The sequence below is a fragment of the Leucopleurus acutus genome, assembly GCF_964270905.1.
Source record: "Leucopleurus acutus genome assembly, chromosome: 14".
Classification (NCBI taxonomy): domain Eukaryota; kingdom Metazoa; phylum Chordata; class Mammalia; order Artiodactyla; family Delphinidae; genus Leucopleurus; species Leucopleurus acutus.
Genome location: NC_139156.1, coordinates 83,122,831 through 83,143,172, shown reverse-complemented (window position 1 = coordinate 83,143,172; position 20,342 = coordinate 83,122,831). Strand labels below are relative to the sequence as shown.

Genomic DNA, 20,342 nt, shown 5'->3' with positions numbered 1-20,342 from the left:
CCGCCCCCTCCGGCATCCTGCACACGTGACCACCACCACTCTTAACACACTACACGGTAGGCTCATAGCTCAGTGAGGTCCATCTTCGTCATTAAGCTACAAGCCTTCTGCCGTGAGAGGCTGTTCCTCACGGCTCAATCACCATCACGCTGCACAGCACATGGAGAGTGGCCTTTAGTTGAAGCTAGTTGAGTCTACCTGTGAATGTCACAAATTATTCTGTGGGAAACAGGAATATACAAGTCACAAGGGGAAAGGAAATTTATTTTCTAGGAATTAAAAAAATAAATGTCTTAAGAACATTTCCATTAAACTTAAATGTCAAAGTTGTATACTATACTATTTTCTGGATTCAGGGTTCTGGAATTCGAAGCATTTTAGATGTGACACAACTACCATAGGTGTAAAATTTACCTAAAATTAAATTCAGTGGGTCTGATGCTGAAGCTGATGCTCTTTAATATTGCTCATCGTATACCTAGAGGGTGGCTAAGCACATGAAGGGTCCGGTAACGAGGTGGGCACGTCACCCGCGCCCCTAGCTTGCCAGAGCCTCTGGACAAAACCAAGCCTCCCAGCTAACCTGGCTCATCCTCCCAGGAGGCGGCTTAGCGCCAGACGGCGCTCTGCGTCCAACCGCCTGGGCGCTGCAGGGCTGGAAGGGGGAGTCTGTCCCTCACCACAAGAATTCCCGATATTATCGGGATCTTACGGTAATGTAATATTCTCCATCTAATTACTTTCTATGATGTTTTAGGGCCCTTTAAAGACTGACATCTAGGCAAAAATCTGGCACTCTACCCTTCACTTGAGTTCTGCGGCAAAGAGCCTGGAGAAGGGGCACAGCATTTCTTTCTGCAACCAGGCTAGCTCAGAGGAATGCGGGAAGGACCTTGCAGGTGCAGAGCTGATTTGTGTCAAAAAGTCACCGAGGAGGGAGCACTGGGTTGCTCGTGGTCTCCATGAACTGACGATTTAAAATAAACTCCTATGAGAACAGGAAAGATAAACAGAATGTTCATACCTGATCAAATTGATGTGGTTGTTAAAGCCTCTGCTGAGACTTCGTGCTGGCATCTGATCCAACCATAACACTGGCTGGTCTGGGTCCGCAATCCTGTAAAAGAGAGCTTATTGAAAAATGAAGACCTGGGCTTCCCTGGTGGCGCAGTGGCTGAGGGTCCGCCTGCCGATGCAGGGGACGTGGGTTCGTGCCCCCCATCCGGGAAGATCCCACATGCCGCGGAGCGGCTGGGCCCGTGAGCCATGGCCGCTGGGCCTGCGCGTCCGGAGCCTGTGCTCCGCAACGGGAGAGGCCACAACAGTGAGAGGCCCGCGTACCGCAAAAAAAAAAAAAAAAAAAATGAAGACCTTATAAAACCTAGAAATGTTCAAAAGCTTTCAAAATAAAACAACTGCTCAGTCCATTACATCTAAAAGTATGAAACACAAACCTGCAAATTCCAAAAAGATGTTCTAACTGGACCAAGGAAGACGTCAGTACAGGTTTACTAGTAGAGCAGGATTTTTCTCATGAAAATGAGTATCAGCGGTTCCCCCTCTAAACTGTAGCTGGTTGGCCAGGCCCGCACTTCAAGCATAAGAAGACTGGTGCACTGAAGCTCGTTCAAAGGTACCACAGGTAATGAACGATATGCTCTTCCAGAGAGACCGCTTTTTCTACAACACCTCACTTAAAAATGTGCTCGGAAGCACGGCAACGATCAATTCCTATTTCATAAATATTCGTCAAGTGTATTTCAAAGAATAATGATGTCAGGAATTTCTGACAAACTGTAGAGGAAAACATAACTTACAAGGCCAATTATTAGTAAATAAAATGGGATTCAAAACCTGTGAACTAGAGGAGACTTAACGTTTTCTGACAATGATAAGACGTCTAGCTTATTTTCACTGAAACGTCAGTTACCGTCTCCACTTCACTGCGATGTCAAACATGTCTCTCCACTGCATCAGCCGCGTTTTCCCATTCATTCGAACCTTTGAACTGGTCCACGTACGCTGTACAGCTTGCATGACTTCTAAGGCTGCCAAACCCATGGCTAAAAGAAGGAAATGTGGGGAAAACAGAGTTTGTAGGTACCCTTTAGAGGGAATGGTCTTCGCCGACAACTCGGCGAAAGAATCATGGAATCTAAAAAAAAAAAAAAAAATTGGTTCTGATGCACCTAGGGCCCGGACAGGAATAAAGACGCAGACGTAGAGAATGGACTTGAGGACACGGGGAGAGGGAAGGGTAAGCTGGGACGAACGGAGAGAGTGGCATGGACATATATACACTACCAAATGTAAAATAGATAGCTAGTGGGAAGCAGCCACATGGCACAGGGAGATCAGCTCGGTGCTTTGTGACCACCTGGAGGGGTGGGATAGGGAGGGTGGGAGGGAGACGCAAGAGGGAGGGGATATGGGGATATACGTATGCATATGGCTGATTCACTTTGTTATACAGCAGAAACTAACACAGCATTGTAGAGCAATTATACTCCAATAGAGATGTTTAAAAAAATGACCAAAAATTTTAAAGGCAAAAAAAAGAATAAAAATTAAAATAAATATGAAAATAAACCGGGGAAAACAAAAAGAATCACAAGTATTGGTAATTTAACAGGACCATAGATGCATTACATGATGGCCTGACTAAAGCTCAACTCTATCAGAGGAAATTGGAGGCAACCTCACACTTGTCTGCTCCCAATCCTGAAAGAACTGAGGTTCAAATCCCTCCTCACCCGACAGTAAGGAGACAGCTCTGGTGGATGAGCTGTCTGATTTACAGCAATGACTGAAGACCTACCTCCTACATCTACACCAAAGCAACAGCATAAGAGCCAAAGCTGGAAGCGCTCTTCTCTCAGAATTCAGTGTGAATGAATCTATACGTTTCTGTTCTGGTCACATGGAGATTTGCAGTAAGCACAACATATGATTCTTTTCAAAAGTACAACGTGGTTTTACCAATCCTCCGCTCCTTTGTCATAAACACTCCCATTTTCAGATAGTTTTAAAATACCTCTGTGTATTCTCTTGTTTGGCAGGAAACCAGGTGTTTCATATTGCATCAGAGATCCCAAACGATCAGCTACACAAATCAGCTCTTGGACCTCGGGCTTATAACTCTCAAAATTCTGATGTAACACGTCTCTGGAAGAAACATTACGTACATGATAAAGACTTTTACCACAGATACCTGGTTATCCAGTTTCACCTGAAAAGCAGTCGCTTCTTCCACTGCAAAAATAATCAAGGAACTTCTGACCACATGATCTTTACTTCAGTGGTCTGTACCCAACCAGACACAAATTCAAAGCAGGACTCTTCATGACAGTGTGCGTACAGTCGCTGTAACGTGCTTGTTAGTAACGCTGATAACTAGTTTGCAATTCAGAAGACACGTCTGAGCCTTATTTGTTCTGTAAACCTCTCCAGAACACAGGGACTGCCTCTTTTGACAAGCAACCAAACCCGACCCTACGTCCATCTCCCGCTCCGGCCCCAAGTTACATGATGCCAAGTGTACTTGGGACTGTGTATGTGACTGCTACTGTTTACCCGCCAACCTGCTAAAAGTTTTCATAACAAAGACTGCAACTCTAAGTTACAGGATGTGTCAGCGTCCCCAAGGGTTCAGTAATTCACTAGGAGGACTCCCAGGCTCTGTGTACAGTTGTACTCGTGGCTCTGAGGACACAGCACAATCGTCAGAGGGAAAAGGCACGTGGGGCGAGGTCCAGAGGAATCCAGGCGCACTTCCAGGACTCTGGGGAGACACGTGGCACTAATTCCCCGAGTGAAACGCTCATTGGACACGCCGTGCCCAGGCATTGTACTGGGGGCTGACCACGTGAGCACCCCTGCCTTGCAGGTACCCTAGGCCCCCAGAGGAGGGCAGGTGTTCAGCATGAACCACACTGTTCATACACATGGCGCAGGTGCTGGGAGCCATTCTTAGCTCTGGGCACTTGGGGGTAGGGGGAGATCCTGAAATCCCCGTTCCCAGACGCCAGCCCAGCGCCAGCCTGGTGAGCAGGTCTCTCCAAGGACAGCCCTTCAGGCGCCCCCCCTTTCCTGCACATAAGTATTTCTCTAAAAAGGGGTGCTAGAGAACATACATACCTCTTTGGGCAATCTATTTGGTTTTTATTATCTTGATTATTGAAACTTACAAAAGCATACAACCTCATCACTCAACGAAAGGACCTGAACAATTATGTAGCTCTACCTACTTGTATGTCACTTTCCTGTCCTATCCTCCTGCCTCCCAGGAAGAGGTAACTTACCTTGAATTTTGTGTTCACAATTCCTTGACGTTCTTCTTTTAAAAAATAGGTTACATATGTATATCCCTAAACAATATATTCTATAGTTTTGCTTATGAGCTCTATGGGGAAAATTATGTGACCCTGCAGTGTACCAACTTGCTGTTTTTACTCAACTTTATATTTCAAAATTAGTCCACACTGTTGCTTGGGTCATTTGTTTATACTGCTGTATAATACCCCACTATGTGACCGTATCACATTTATCCGTTTTTCTGTTCATGAACATTTGGGATGATTTCGTTTTCAGTTGTGAACAAAGAAACTGCTATCAACAGGTCTCCAAGCAGACATGTGCACAGGTACATGGTTCCCTCCTGAATATACACAGGAGCGGAACTTAAAGACCGTAGGACGTGCAAATATTCGACTTTACACAATAAGGACAAACTGCTGGCAGAAGTTCATGGAGCCATTTATACCCCAGTGTATGAAATTTCCCCATATCCTCCTCCTGGTCAACACTACTATCATCAGACTTTGTATTGCTAATATTTGTTTACCTAGTGGGTGAAGCATTTCATGTGGTCTTATATATTTATGAACTGAAGCATCTTTTCATATGCTTGCCATTCACGTTTTCCCCTTGATGAAATTACCTGTTCATGTCTTTTGCACTTTTCTAATTAGCTGTTTGACTTTTATTTGCAGAAACTGTTGGTGTTGAAAGGTTTACAGTCAGTCCAATAATTGACCCTAAGTAGGTGATATGACTTTCCTATTTTTAAGATTTTTCTCTTTACCTTAGGTGTTCTCCAGTTACTTATGATGTGTCTGAATGGATTTTTTTTCGTTTACCCTGCTTTTTTAAAAAAAAATCTATGAATGTGTTTCCTTCGTTCTGGAAAATTCTTAGCCATTATTTCTTCACATACTGCCTCTCCTCCATTTTCTCCTTCGGGAGTTTCAATTACACACACAAGTGTTAGCCCTTCTTACATTTTACGTATCTGCTCTCTTTCAAGTTTTCTAACTCCTTGACTCTCTGTGCTCTATCTGCCAATTCTGCAATTTTCTCTCAGCTATATCTAATCTGCTTTTTAGCCTGTATACTGAATTCTTCATTTCAATGATTATATTTTCTATTCCTAGAGCTTATGTTTTTGGTCTGCGGCATGTGGGTCTGTGGCATCTGTCTGGTCATTTTTTATAATCTCATGTCTCTTCCTCATGTTTGTGATCTCTTCATAATTTCTTCACATTTCATTTGGAGTTATTGTAGAGTCTGTTTTCAACAGTTCCAATATCTGAAGTCCTTAGGGTCAAAGTCTATTGTTTGTGGCTTCTGTTGATTCTCACAAATGGTTTCGGTCATCTTGGTTTTCATTCTCACACTAATGATCTTAATCTGTGGGAATACTGGGGGTACAAATTGGCACTAATTTCTCCCCAGGAAGGATCTGCGTCTGCTTCTGTTGAGATCCTGGGAATGCCTCCAATATGGGATCACTTTAGCCCTTTGAAGGTCAACAAACCCACCCTGCCATGCCTCAAGGCACTCCACTGGACAGGACGCCTTCTTCCGTTAAAATGTGTTTACCATCCATCACTGTAGTTTGAATACCTTCTCTTTTCTTTCTTTTTAGGCATAGAGGGAGCTGATCTTTACAGATTTTTCCTAATTTTTAAGACACTGCTAGACTGCCAGGAATTAATTTCTATTCTAAATCTAATTGTTCTGTAATGGGATAGCCTTTTAGCATATCCATTTTGCCGTATTGCAGCAGTATTGGCCAGTGCTGTAACTTCAAACTTTTAATATGTTAAGAAATTTGTTTTAAAGTAACATGGTAAAGGAATAATGCATATCAAACGCTACCAAGAAGTATAAGTACATTTGAAGTTACCCCACGTTAGCAGGGAATGTCGTGCTAAAAGGAAAGACGATGTCCAAAGGTAAGCTAAAAGAAATATTTGCAGACATATCCAATTCAAAAATAAATTCATCAGAAACATGAATAGAAAGCTATTTACCGACCAAGAGATATTATGATGAACTTACAGCTCAGTGTTGAAAAAGAAAAAAAAAATCTTCACTTAAAGCGCTCACTTTGAGAGTTGCACTGACATATATACACCACCAAACGTAAAATAGATAGCTAGTGGGAAGCTGCTGCATAGCACAGGGAGATCAGCTCGGTGCTTTGTGACCCCCTAGCGGGGTGGGATAGGGAGGGTGGGAAGGAGACGCAAGAGGGAGGGGGTATGGGGATATATGTATATGTATAGCTGATTCACTTCGTTGTACAGCGGAAACTAACACCACATTGTAAAGCAATTCTACTCCAATAAAGATGTAAAAAATAAACAAATAAATAAAGCACTCACTTTATGTGGGGTTGCAGCCCTGGCTGCTCTTCGTAGTCTTCTATGAGGAAAGGCAGATTCTTAGCCCAGTGGTCTTTAAAGCTCCCGGGCAGGTCCGCGTCAATGTTATATTCCGTAAGGGGAGTATCAAGGTGGGCATGAAGATATCGAGAATACTCTGCAGATGGGAAATGGGATCTGACACACCCGGATATGCCAAAGAGACGGTTTTTATAGCTAACTGTAATTTTTTATAGCCAGTCTGTACAAATACTTCATAACAAACTGTTATTTAATTACGAGGATTCTGGGACTTCCCTGGTGGTGCAGTGGTTAAGAATCGCCTGCCAGTGCAGGGGACACAGGTTCAATCCCTGGTCTGGGAAGATCCCACATGCCGCGGAGCAACTAAGCCCGTGCGCCACAACTACTAGGCCCGCACTTTAGAGCCAGCGAGCCACAACTACTGAGCCCACACGCCACAACTACTGAAGCCCACTGCGCCTAGAGCCCGTGATCCGCAACAAGAGAAGCCACGGCAATGAGAAGCCGGCGCACCGCAATGAAGAGTAGCCCCGGCTCGCCACAGCTAGAGAAAGCCCGCGCACAGCAACGAAGACCCAACGCAGCCAAAAGTAAATAAATAAATAAATTTATTTTAAAAAATTACAAGAATTCTAAATGGAGACTCCAAATTTTAGCAAGTCACTCTTATATGATAACGGAGGTGGCCTGCCACTGACTTGAGTTACCAGGGTCAAATACAAGCCGGCCAATCAGGGTCCACTTCGGCTAAATTTTAACCACCTTTCCATAAGCAACACCAAAGATCTCACTATTCGATTCCAGAGTCTGGGAATGCAAGTTCAGTGTTAGACAGAGCCTGCTTCCTTCTCAACTAATAGATCTACTGACTACGTATGCGATTTCATCAACTGACTGACCAACTGCTGCTTATCTCTAGGGACGCGGTGTAGAAAAAACCAAGATATGGAGTGCCCCCAGCTTCAGTCTATAGTTCACAAGTCCAAGCTCTCCTAAACCAGGAAAATAGAGGGAATTACAATTTAGAGTAAAGAGCTGTGCTGTCGAAAAGGTAATCCCTAGCCAGCTGGCTACTGACAATTGAAGGGGTGACTAGTGCGGCGGAAGCACTGAACTTTAGATTTTACTTAATTTGAATTAATTTAAACTTAAAACTGACATTTTATTCAATTATTAGAAAACTGCCGTAGGTTTGGAACAACTTACGTATATCAGTCTACTTTTACAACTTTAAACTTTATGAAATCTACGTTCAGATCAAGTATTTCCAATGAAAATTTAGCGTCCAAATTGAGATGAACTGTAAGTGTAAAATATAGGCCATATTCAAAGACTAGTACCAAAAATGTAAAACATCCAATAAAGAGTGTTTTCATATTAATTATATATTGAACTAATATTGTGGAGGTACCGAGTTAAATAAGATAAAATATATTATTAAAATGAATTCCACCCGTTCGTTTTTACTTTTTTTAATTTTTTGCTGTACGCGGGCCTCTCACTGTTGTGGCCTCTCCTGCCGCAGAGCACAGGCTCCGGACGCGCAGGCCCAGCAGCCATGGCTCACGGGCCCAGCCGCTCCACGGCATGTGGGATCTTCCCGGACCGGGGCACGAACCCACGTCCCCTGCATTGGCAGGCGGACTCTCAACCACCACGCCACCAGGGAAGCCCCCGTTTTTACTTTTTTAATGTGGCTACTAGAATTTTAAAATTACACACATGGCTTGTAAATGTTTTCACTTGGACAGTGCTAGTACAGAGGGCTAATGATAAAGGAAAGAGAAGGAATAAAAGTAAAGATTTGGGCTTTATATGAAAACAAAAATGTCTTTGTGTATGGCAGAGAAAGGGTAAGACTGACTAATAAAAGGATAACCCAAAGGTCTGCTTTCTCCTTCATCTCAATTTAAATTTTCCAAACTATGTGCGAATTCTGATATGAAGGAATGACAGTTCAAAGATACCAAGTTTTTATTTAACAGTATAAACCTCATAAAATGTTCCTTTCCTGTCATTCCTATATCTCTGGATGAGGTGTGACAAGTCATGGATACCCAGATGATTGTCACATTTAGGTCAAAATATGTTTTTTTGGCATAAGTAAAATTTTTTAACTTTAGAAAGAAAAAATGTGAGGAAGAGGAAAAAAAAAAAAAAAAAAGCACTGGATTGGCCTTTAGAAGACATGGGCTCGTCCCTCTAGTCCAGATACCACCACTAACCAAGGGGCAGCTGAGGACAAGTCACGCAGCTGCCCTGAGACTCAACTGCCTAACACGGAACATCAGAGACACAAGCAGTATCACTCCTACTCCAAGCACTCAGGGTCAGTGATTCTGCAGCTGTTTGACTTACCTCGGAGGTACTTCACTTTAAGGTACTCTGGGCTGGCCTTCTGGCCTGGGAGAGGGTCATTTAGCATAACTTTAGTTTGTGCTTTTATCCCTTCATAAAACTGTCCCATTGCTACGTGGCTGAGTCCTTTCATGTACTGGCACACCTCGTTATACGGTTCCAGCTGCAGACACCGCTGAGGCATCGAAGGAGAAAATGCTGTATTAGAATCAATACAGTTTAAGGAAACTTTAAAGTACTTTCTTCTTTAATCTGGAATTAGGAAAGTCTTCTCTCCAGGTTAAATCAGACCAAATACATCCTCAGTAAATCGGTCTACAGGACCAGGCCATGGTTTTTTCCTCTTTCTTTTTGCTGAAGTATAAGCACTATTCTTGCCCGCCCTCCCCGCTGACCCCATTCATTTCACTGAACTCTGTTGAAGAATGACGCAGAATTGCAGTTACACTGCTTCTCACTTACGGATGCTCACCTTGAAGTTCTTAAGGGCTTCCTGCAAGCTGCCATGGTGGTAGAGCATCATTCCCCGAAGCTGGAGGGTCTGCACGTGATTTTGGTTCAGCAACAGAGCCTTTTGAAAGCTCTCAGTGGCTGCTTCAAAATTGCCCAGCTCTCTAGGTGTTTGACAATAGCAATGAACATAGCACAGGCATTTCAGTAAACATACAGAATAAGTTATCCTCAGAATTATGGTTCAATCTACAAATACGATACTTTAATGTGGGAGTTTGGTTTTTTATTTCACCACTTTATAGCTACCTAGCCTTTGACGCATCATATCCTACTTGCTTTTTCTAAATCTTACCAGGTTATAGGATCACCATAGAGCTCTTGAAATTCTCTGGGGGAAAATTAATTTATTGATTTCCAAAGACAAATGCTTATTCAAATCCCTTTCCCCAACTCATGATCAGCTCCAACCCCTAAAAAAACTTTGTGTAAATTTTAGTTATCTGGATAGAAACATATGTTTCTCCTTTGGAAAAAAGTAAGTAGGTTATAATCATACAGAGGTATATCACTGCGAATCAAATTCATAGGCTTATAATTTTTTCTGTCACTGAAGGTCCTTCACTTAAAATCCAGTAAATCATTATCTACTTTAAAATTCTGAAATAAGAAGTATATTTCAGAATTGTGATCATTTCAGAGTGGAAATGGTTATTACTGACCAGCCTTGCCCTCTTTTATATATCAACATTTTTATAAATAATTGAAGAACCTTCAAAATATCCCATATGTCAACTTTCTATAAATAATGAAGATTTAAAATATATATATATAACACCCACTGACATTTCTACAGCACTTTACTATTTACTAGGTGTTTTCAAATCTGTTTTCAATTTATATACCCAACAATTTCGTGGGACAGGAAGGATAAATATCATCCCTTAAACCTAGAACAAATCCAAACACACTTTCTCCAAGTTAGTATGAGAGCTTTTCCAACGATGGCATCAGATAAGCAAGCTCTTAAATGTAGCCCTTCCTGAACAGGGCACCTAACAGGGTTTTACAGGGGGTCTCCATGACTGTCTCTCTCTTTCCTAACTTTTATAGCACCTTTATACGAGTCAGAATGTTAAAAACATTTTAAGCCAAAAGTCAAAATAGCTTTGCTCGTCAGGGCAATGCATGTAGTCAGGAAGCCAGGGTCCAGGCACAACTACTCATACCCTACAGAGATGCATCATAACTGTAACATTTCCATCCCGCAATTCTAGGAATCTTCAAACAGATCCTAGTGATGTGGGTATTAACCTTAGTTACTGCCTAAAAAGGCAGCAGCGTCTGTAACTCAGCAGCTTATAATGCCACTATTCAAAGCAACAACTCTTGAAGGACTAACGTCTTCTAGACTAATATATACAGACCGAGGCTGTTTTAAGACACAGTAACAGGTATCACGATATCCTCTTACCCGTGGTTCTATGTTCCAGAGAAGATCTTAATAAGTATGTGAATGCCTATGTGATTTAGAATGACCATCTCTTTTGGTTAAGAAATGCATTTTTTTTTTTAATCACTATTATGTGAGGCTATCCCACTCTACGCCCTCCCTCCTACCCCAACTATTAGTACTTTACTTACCTATAGGCCTGCCCCAGGCTTTTATATGCATCAATAAAATCAACTTTCTGCTTCAAAGCTTCTTTGAAGGATTCAATAGCTTCCTGTAAAAAGTATATAGAAAATTATTCATTTGCTTAACTGTTAAAATTGAGTTTCTCTCAAATCACTAAAGGACATACATATATATATATATGTATATATTTATATATATATATATAAAATACATGGTCTCTGAGTACTTTTTTTTAAATAGGAGGACTTAAAGAAAAGAGAGAGGTAGAAAGTACAATAAACTGAGTCTGGAGGATTTAATTTCAATAGTAAACAAATGCATTACTATGAACAACAGAGCCTTAAGCTTCTCCTTCCAAAATGGGAAAACAGCTTCTCACTATCTTTCTCATTAGGACTTTAGTACTGATAACACCTGCATTTTAATATCAGTTCCTTAATTAATAAAAACCCTATGGAACAAAAGTAAGCCTAATAGCTGTGTGAAATGATGCAAAACGATCACAGCTAGCAGCATTTGAAAGTGAACCAATAGAAGAGACAAAAAAAAGCAAGCCCAATGTGAAATTATTTATAGAACAAGAAGAAAGGCTCCCAGGATAGCCACCTGAAGGACTCCCATGATCTACGAGGAAAAAAGAAACCGTAAAATGCAGGAGAAGCCTTCAAGTTGGGGGCAGGTGGGCATGACTCCTGCCAGCACAGCTCAAGGCGGCACTAAGGGCCCAGAGCTGCACACACTACGCTTTCGGAGGAGCCCTCAGAACCACAGTGCACTTGGCCGCAGGGGGACTCTCTGGGGAAATTGGTGATAAAATAAAAATTGGTGATGAAATGTTTCAGAATAAACATCCTAGGCTTACACTGGGATTGAACGTACTTTTCATTATGACTCTAGTTATTGTGATTAAAAAAAAATTACGAAGACATTTCCCACATTTCCCAAGGAAAAGACATATCTGACTTAACGGCTATAAAGGCTCACAATCTCTAAGAGGTTTAATTGAGAGACACTTGACTTTAAAACTTCTGGAATAGATCATTTCAACCTGATTAGAGAATTCAGAGCAGAAAACCACTAAAGATATCAAATGCCTTGCCCATGGTAGGCACTCAATAAATATTTAATGCCCCGGTAGGCACACAAAATAGTCTTGCAAAAGCTATACAATCTTGATTCTTTTCAGAAAGTCATTCAGCCCCTGCTCCTTGATTTTCTCAGAAGGGGCCAGCAGGGCAAGAGAGGCTGGCTTTGAAACTCTTCAAAGGCAAAACTGAGGACAAAATCGCCTCACAACGAAATGCCACTGAATAGCTACTGTTTGGGTGAAAGATGAGAACGGATAAATTTGAACACCGAAGAAACGTAAAAGGGCATTCTTCATTGGGCTTCCTGCCGTGACATAATCTCGATCTTTTAGGATTTGTACAACTGTACTTTTAATTCGACAAACATGTATTGAGCGCCTACTATGTGCCAGGGATAGCAGGAGGTAAGGGGACACGAAGATGGGTGAGTCATTACCTCTGTACTCTGAGAACTCACAGTGTCATTAGAAAGCCAAGTAGGTAACCAGTTTATTAGAATACAAACTAAGAGCTACAGCAGAGATGTGAGGAAGAGGTTCTGGGAATAAAGAGAAAGAAACCACTGAACTGAGCCTGGGAGACCAGAAGAGGCTGTACAGAGGCGCTGACAACTGAGCTGGGTCTTAAAGAACGAGGAGTTTGGTAAAGCAAGAGGGCATCTTGGACGGGGCCGGGGGCACCGCACAGCGGCACAGAGCGCTCACCGACGCTGGGAAAGCCGGAGGGGCAGGAGTGCAGGGGGCATGGGGTCGGGGGGAGTGGGGAAGAGGGAAAGCCGGGGCCAGTAGGAAGGAAGCAACGAGGACTGGGGCCTCTGAGGAGGTGTGGGACCTCACAAAATTTACTCTTTGTAAACATGAAAAATGCTGGTAAAAAAGGAGAAGACACGCTGGAGAGGGGAGAGGATGGGGCCCAGATGGGAGGCGGCTGTGATGGAACAGGCAAGAGAGAATGCAAGCTCAGATTGAGACAGTGCCTCTGAGGAGAGGGAAAGAAGGGTCAAATTCGGCAGAGAGTTTTAAAGGCAAACTAAGAGAAAATCTGGTGGCTGTTTGGGTACGAGGGAGGGAGGAGGGAGAAGAGAGGGCAGGAAGAGTCTAGGCTGAGAGCCCGGGTGGAGGGAGGCATTAAGGAATGTTAGGAAGTACGGGGGAGGTCGTGAGTCCACTGGGGCGTGTGATGTCTGGGGTGTTTGTGGACGTCTCGTGGAGATGCCCAGGAGGCGGCTGCTGCCCACTGCACTTACTGCATGCTTGGACGCCACAGTTCTTCAAAGTCTGATTTCTCTTCAGCTTTTAAGTCTTTGGTTTCGGGGTTCCTGTCTAATCACTGCACAGCTCTCTACCTCATTCTGCCAAAGAGGGGACATAGCAGAATCAAGATTTTGAGCCATTGGGAACAAAGAAACTACGTTTGTTGAATCAATCTCTAAGCACATGAACTGGCTCTGAATTCGCTGGCATCGTGAATGCAATCATCACCACTTAGGCCACCATCTTCTTTACTAGCTAAAGGGCAGCCATCGCCCTGGGGCTGTTCGGTATAACTGAACAGAACAAACGCAGGTAACTCTCAAAGTAAAGGCTTATAATATACAATTTTTGAAATATCCTTACAACATGGGTAGAATTCAGTAGAAAAGTGCTTGCTGTTTTACTCCCTAGGAATTTCCAAAATGTCTGATATATCTTCTGAATTGGACAATTGTGAAACTTGTCATGTAATATATCCTATTATATTTCTAATGTATTATATCATAAAGTAAATAAGCCATCACCCGCTCTGTTTCTAAACTGCTGTTGACCTGGAGAGACCACCTTTAGGGTACAGAGATAGCTCAAACTCATTGGTCCATTTAATACTTCGTCTCTACAGTTAACGAGAGAAAGAGAGATATCTGAACTAAGTTCATTAATTTAATTAAGGCATTTCACCACTGACTCAGTTTTCCAATCTCTGTAACTGGGACACCCTCTGCTCCTTCTATACTTCACGGGGATGCTTTTGGGGTGAGTGAGGCGCTATGGAAACACCCTGACCTCCTCGGATGGCAGATCTATAAAATGCAAAGAAAAAGTTCCCATCTATTACACACGTTGCTGCTGTGTCGGTGGGCATGGTGAAAAGGAGGGAAGACCAAACCGTTTGGTGAGACTGGTTCACTGAGGGGCTGCCAACACTCAGAGAATGAAAGCACTGTTTCTAGGTCTTCATCCGGGAGGTTTGGAATAAACCAAACTGAATTTTGGTCCATGTCTATTTTCTACTTAGTGTCTCTGTTATGGCTCTTTGCTGAAAAATTCTCATTTCGAAATAACACAAAGGGCCCTGCCCACGTTCCTAAACATGGCTTTACAGTTAAAAGTGAAATCAACTGTTTGCATTTGTTTACTTTAAAAATTATCTGGACCCTCTTAGTACTAATAATTGGCCTTTTTTTTTTTCTATTTCAGATCTCTTTCTCCTCCATGTGATACTCAAGGGAGAGACTCTGAACACAGCATTGCGATTCTCAATTTTTTAACTGAAGGGGACTGAGAGAAGATGAGAAGACAGACGGCAGAGACAAAATAAACTGGAAGACGTCACCTGGCAGCTGCTCAAAGCACATGTTAAATAACTCAAAGCCCGCACTGCCTGTCCGAATCCTCGAAGGGGGACGGAAAGGGTCCCTGTTAGGACCACCTCCACATACTTGCAAAACGGAGATGAGGTGTATGAAGTAAGATTTGCAAAATTCCTTCTAGTTTGGTTTTTAACGGACGGGAGTTATTTTTTAGAATCCACAAAACTTCGATGAAATTACATTCTCACATGTAAAATAATCTGTATCATAATCAATACCTGATTCAGCTTTACAGTTTATAAAGGGCTTTTCACACATGTTGTTTTATGGAAGCCTCACTCTCACTTCAAGAGGCAGACAGTAGCATCATCTCTGCCTGATAAATGTGGAGAGACAGGCTCAAAGAGTTCAAGCAGTGGCTTCAGCAGTGCAGTTAATAAGGTTCAGAGCGAGAGCTCAGAGCAAGGCCTTCCAACTCCAATTCCGCTCTCTGCCCTTGACATGCATTTACCCCACTGATTCTTACTGAGCACCTACTATGCGACAGGCACTGTAACACGGAGGACTTACAACTTGTGGCCTTTTTAGAGGTAAACCCTCTCCCCACCCTCCCAGTGTGTGTGTTTATGTGTGTGTCAGATCCTCAGAACTATTTTTAATAATAACACGCATGCTCTCTCTGCCAGAGTACCCTTCTCTGCCACAGGTTGTTGAAGCTCTTCCCACCTTTCCAAGTTCAGGGTTAAGTGCAGCCTACTCTGAATTCTCCACCTCCTGGTCAGAATGAGTGTCTTCACCTAGGCGGGCGGGCAGACCGTCTGTGACTCTCAGGCCGGCTGTCTTCAGTCAGGCAGTTTGGAGTGTCAGGCCTTGGGTGAGCGCCAGAGCTCCGCTCTCAGCCGTGTTTCTGCCCCTCATCCCGGCCGGAAAGAAGCTGCTGTAGGACAGGCTCCCCAAACAGGCTCGGAGAACGGAGAGTCCCGGGCAGGAGGAGGGGCAGGCAGGCTGGCAGTGACGTCCCTGCCCCACTCAGCTGACACAGAGCCTCTCCTTTGTCCCTCGCCTCCTTCTTCCCACAGCAGCCTTCAAGGGACAGTGCTGGGACCACTCCTGCAGCCCCCAGAGGACCCGAGGCAGTCTGGCCGCCCCTGACCTGAACGTGGCCAGCGACCCCCTCAGCACTCCCCCTGTCCCTACCCTCCTCGGCCACCGCTGCATCAGCAACCACTTCCTCAATACAGATTGGGTCTCAACTCTGTATTTCCCCCCAGATCTAGACTTCACAGCCCCTCTGGGCCTAGCAACTCAAGTCCGCACCTGAGACCTTTCAGGGCCCCACCCGGTGCTGCAGCCCTTCACACTCAGCCTGCCTATTTGCTCAAGGGCCTGACCATGGCCCCGCCCCCCCCACGTCATCACTCACACCTTCCTCTCGCCCTCAGAGCCCTTCTCCTTCCCAGCCCTGCTCTGCCTTCCAGGTCAGGACGAAGTCCACTTGCTCTCTGGACCTTCCCTAACTCTCGAGTTCAAATGAATCTTTCTCACCTCTGCTTCCAAAGCACTCTGCTTCTACTGCTTTCTTTCGTGTGTTCACCCTATGCTAAGTTATCTGTGGGGAAAGCCTTTGGAAACTGTATTCGTCCCAAGTGTAAAGCATTATTTCTCCCTTATAACCTTTCGCCCTCTCCCCTTCTGCACCCTCCTCCAAGTACCTATCAGATAGTAGGCGCTCAATAAATATCTCGATGCAAACGACTTTCTAAAATAAACCAATGAGACACTTGAGACGTCATTTTAAAACCTGCCAGACTTAACCCCGCTCAGTTCACCGCAAAGGAGAAGCAGGATTGCTGTAGGTACACATATTGCACAGCACTTTCACCTTCAAAAGTCCTCTGTGAAAGAAAGTTAAACCTTTGTATAGCATAGCTATGGGCTGGTTTTTGTTCAGTTCTAAGGACTGCTGAAAGTCTTCGTGGGCTGTTGCATAGTCCTACAAAAAGGAGAATGAAAAAAAATAAATAAAGTAGTATTCGTTACATATTTGGACATGTCCTACTTTCGACTGATAGAGGAAAAGAAATCCCAATTTAGTTTGTGCCCTTTCTGGCTTTAAAGGAAACATTTCATGACCACGAATATTAGAAGAATGCTTACACTGTTTGTTGAAAGAGTCGATTTCAATTGACAGGAGAAGCTCACAAAGGTTTAATTTAAGCACACTGTCTCAGCCACAAAAAAGAATATTATTTTAAATTCCATTAAAGTCATAATCTGTTACAGAAATTTTACAAATTATTTTCTGGTACTAGCATTTTATTATACTGAATTCTAAAATAATTAGGACATCGATCAACCTTAAAATGTGTTATGTTGAGATTTTTTTAATCTACTTTCTTTTGCAATAGAAAATTGTTATTAAAATGACTGCAAGCCCACAAAAATAGCTATGGCAGTCATAAATACCAATCTGACGATAAAAGATAATCTTGCTACATTGAGAAGCTACAGTCTGGGAAGCCGCATTAATTCAGGTTATGGTTTTCGGGTTGGGATACCCAAAGAAATTCAAATTGTACCTCTAAGTTTAATGATCACACATTGACAACATGCATACCTGCTTCTCTATGCTGACATCTGCAAGCACAGTTAAGGTATAATCTGTAAACCAAATTTCTCTTCTTCTGTTTCTCACTCTTTCTTTTCTCCCCCAGCCCAGAATTAGTTACTGCTGACAGTTCAAGCAAGAAAATGTGTTCCTGGTACTTAATATTTCTCCACTGGGTTCGACTTCAGCTAAAGAAAATGCTTTCATAACTGTCTTGTATCACGAACTATTATAATACAGCCCCAAGCCCAAATCTATCCAATAGCAGCTTTCTGAAGTAGAAGGAAAGGCGACATCTTTATCATCATGAAAGGGCATGTTTTAAGGCAAGAACAATTCACCTCTGATATGAAGTACAGGGTCCCGCGGTGTCTGTACAGCCGTGCTGAGGGCTGAAGTTGAATAGCTTTAGTGAGATCACTCACTGCTTCATTAATTCGTCCCAGAGGGGACAGAATCTATAAACCCAAAAATGTAATTAGGAGAGAAAAGTCCCAACGATCGCCCCTACAACCGTCAATGTTTCTGACTTTTCAATTCCGCTTCACCACCCCACATTCACAACGTGACCCTCTCAGCAGTCTAGAACCCTTGACGCCACGTACTATGCAGTGAGGTTCAAAGTCAACAGCTGAGGGGCTGCCGATCTTGTCCAGCCAAGGGGATGCGGATGAACTATGACCGTGGCAATTGCCTTGTCATTGTTTCATGTTCTAGGTCAAAGCAGATGTTGCTTTTCTTGAAGTGTGACCATTTGTTCCCCAACCTATCATTTACCTTTCAAAACAAAATTTGGCATGTCAAATTAATCTGAAAGATAACTTTGAACCATTAAAATAGAGGAATTGTTCGACACGGATTGGAGTCCTCCGTGGCGTCTAGCTAGGCCGTCTGGAGTATTCAGTGCTGAACGGCAATTTCTAGGATTCCAGGTGTTTTGTAAGCCCTCTTCTGTGAATGGCTCTCAACTCAGCAGTCACGATCTGCAAGGCCGTGAAGGAACATCGGCAGGCCTGTTCTGAATGCTCTTTTGATGGAGCCGTCAGTGGTGTTCGGGCAACCATGACAATACAGAAGACAGCTCAGAATGCAGAAGTTCACCCAAATGACATAAGAAAACCCAAAATGGGTATCAGTATTCATGCAGTCAAGCTCAAGCAATTTATCCGGAACAGATGTCCTTAAATTAGGGTTAATTTTGTTCTTATAATAGGTCATTTCCATCAAGTTTTACTAACGGGTTTCCTCCTCTGCAGGAACTTAAAAGCAGCAAGAGAGGGAAGATTCAGGCAGGCACATGACCAGGGGCAAGAAAGCTCAGAGAGAGGAAAGAAATGGAAAATATGCCCTTAGAGTTCAAGAAGCATAGGGATCTAGGGTTATATTTTCAAAGGAAAAACATCCCAACCCAGTATATTAACCCCTAGAGACATAAGTGAATTATCACACCCCAGCACAACAATCAATACGCATAATAATGACCAGAGTAACTAAAAAAGGTTAAATTATGTTCACTACATATAGACTATTTCCGAAAGTATAAAAGTGAAAGCTTTCTTATAAAATAATGCCTGACGTATATAAATGGTATCCTGTAATTTAGCTGGAAGAATCACTATGTCATGACATTATTGCCTGATGATGCCAGAAAAGGGGGATATTACTATATATTTTTAAGATCATTGGAAATCACTTTTCTGATTACTAACATCATTTGGGGTACACAATTAGCTTTTTATTAGATATACAAATTTTTTAAAGCTGCTGAATCAGTCTTCTTTCTAAGTGTGCTTAATTAAATTCATGCTTTATCATAACATTTTAGCACAGCATCAGCGTAATGGCGGGGAAAAGCACAGTACCCAGTCCCTGGAGCAGAAGGTCACCAAGTGAACCACCAAACGCTCACCCTAAAAACCAACAGGACTCTCGTGCAGCAGCGAACAGATTACGGTCACTTAACCCTTAGGGTTACAATCCAAAAGTGCCATGAGAAAACGAATTCTTTCATTAATTGAGAAGGAATTTCCTTCAGAAAGCCAAATCCCCAATAAAACAAAAAACTCATTTTAAGAAACTGAACTGTAACTTCAGACACTATAATTTTGAGAACATCACAAATGCAAACATCACAAATGCAGTTTTAAAATTACTAAAACACTTAGTGTGCCCTTTGCTTGCTAAGTTTTCTCCCCCAAGAGAGGGGGAAAAAGTCATTTGTCCCTTTAGTCCAACTATGAAACCCCACCAGATCAGATAATTAAAAGTTACGTTTTATTCAGATTGAAACCATTAACATAAATTCTAAAGCATTTCACATGGTTAAACGTGCAGTAAAATAAATACAACATGAAACCTGGATAGTTTACTATTGTTTTATGAAAATGGTAAAATGGACCCATTTCATTTAAAAACATTAAAAGGGGTGCCTTTGCACACATTCCTTTCTCTGGCCTGAACGCCCTTCTCTACCTTGCTCCCCAGGACATGGTTTCTGACCAGCTCCAGCATCACCTCTTCAGTAAGGCCTCTGCAAACACCGCCCACGCCTCTCCCCTTGCCAATCTGTCCCAAGGCTCCAGCAGACCATGCTTCTCTGCTCCTGACCAAGCAGCCCCTCTCCCGGTGTCCACTGTCACACATGTTACCTGGAACTGTCACCACCTGTTGCCTCTCTGTCTCCACCGTGAGTCCCAAGTTCCAGTTATGGTCACCCTTACCTGATCTACATGTCTATGTAGATAGGTATATCTCATAAAAATTACATGCAAGTGTGCGTGCGCACACGCACGCACACACACACGCACACGCACACACACATGCTTCCAAAGGCTGTAAATCTCATTTGACCATACTGTCATATTGTTTTGCTAAAGGATGTCACGTATACAATAAACACGGTGACATATTTTTCAACAAACATTGACAGTGGTAGTACACA

The 20,342-nt window shown here is 42.9% G+C and overlaps 1 protein-coding gene across 4 annotated transcripts in view; it reads right to left on the bottom strand.

Annotated features, from left to right (window-relative positions):
• Positions 1–20,342, bottom strand: part of TTC13 (tetratricopeptide repeat domain 13) — a gene marked incomplete at its 5' end in the record, with an annotated part of 70,192 nt that overhangs the window by 13,729 nt on the left and 36,121 nt on the right. For all 4 annotated transcript variants that reach the window (XM_082854525.1, XM_082854522.1, XM_082854523.1 and 1 more), the window contains 9 exons: positions 1,025–1,117; positions 1,931–2,063; positions 3,035–3,165; positions 6,669–6,825; positions 9,051–9,225; positions 9,523–9,664; positions 11,145–11,227; positions 16,676–16,786; positions 17,743–17,859. In XM_082854525.1, the coding sequence (XP_082710651.1) occupies positions 1,025–1,117; positions 1,931–2,063; positions 3,035–3,165; positions 6,669–6,825; positions 9,051–9,225; positions 9,523–9,664; positions 11,145–11,227; positions 16,676–16,786; positions 17,743–17,859 (1,142 nt within the window). The remainder of the gene's footprint in view (positions 1–1,024; positions 1,118–1,930; positions 2,064–3,034; positions 3,166–6,668; positions 6,826–9,050; positions 9,226–9,522; positions 9,665–11,144; positions 11,228–16,675; positions 16,787–17,742; positions 17,860–20,342) is intronic.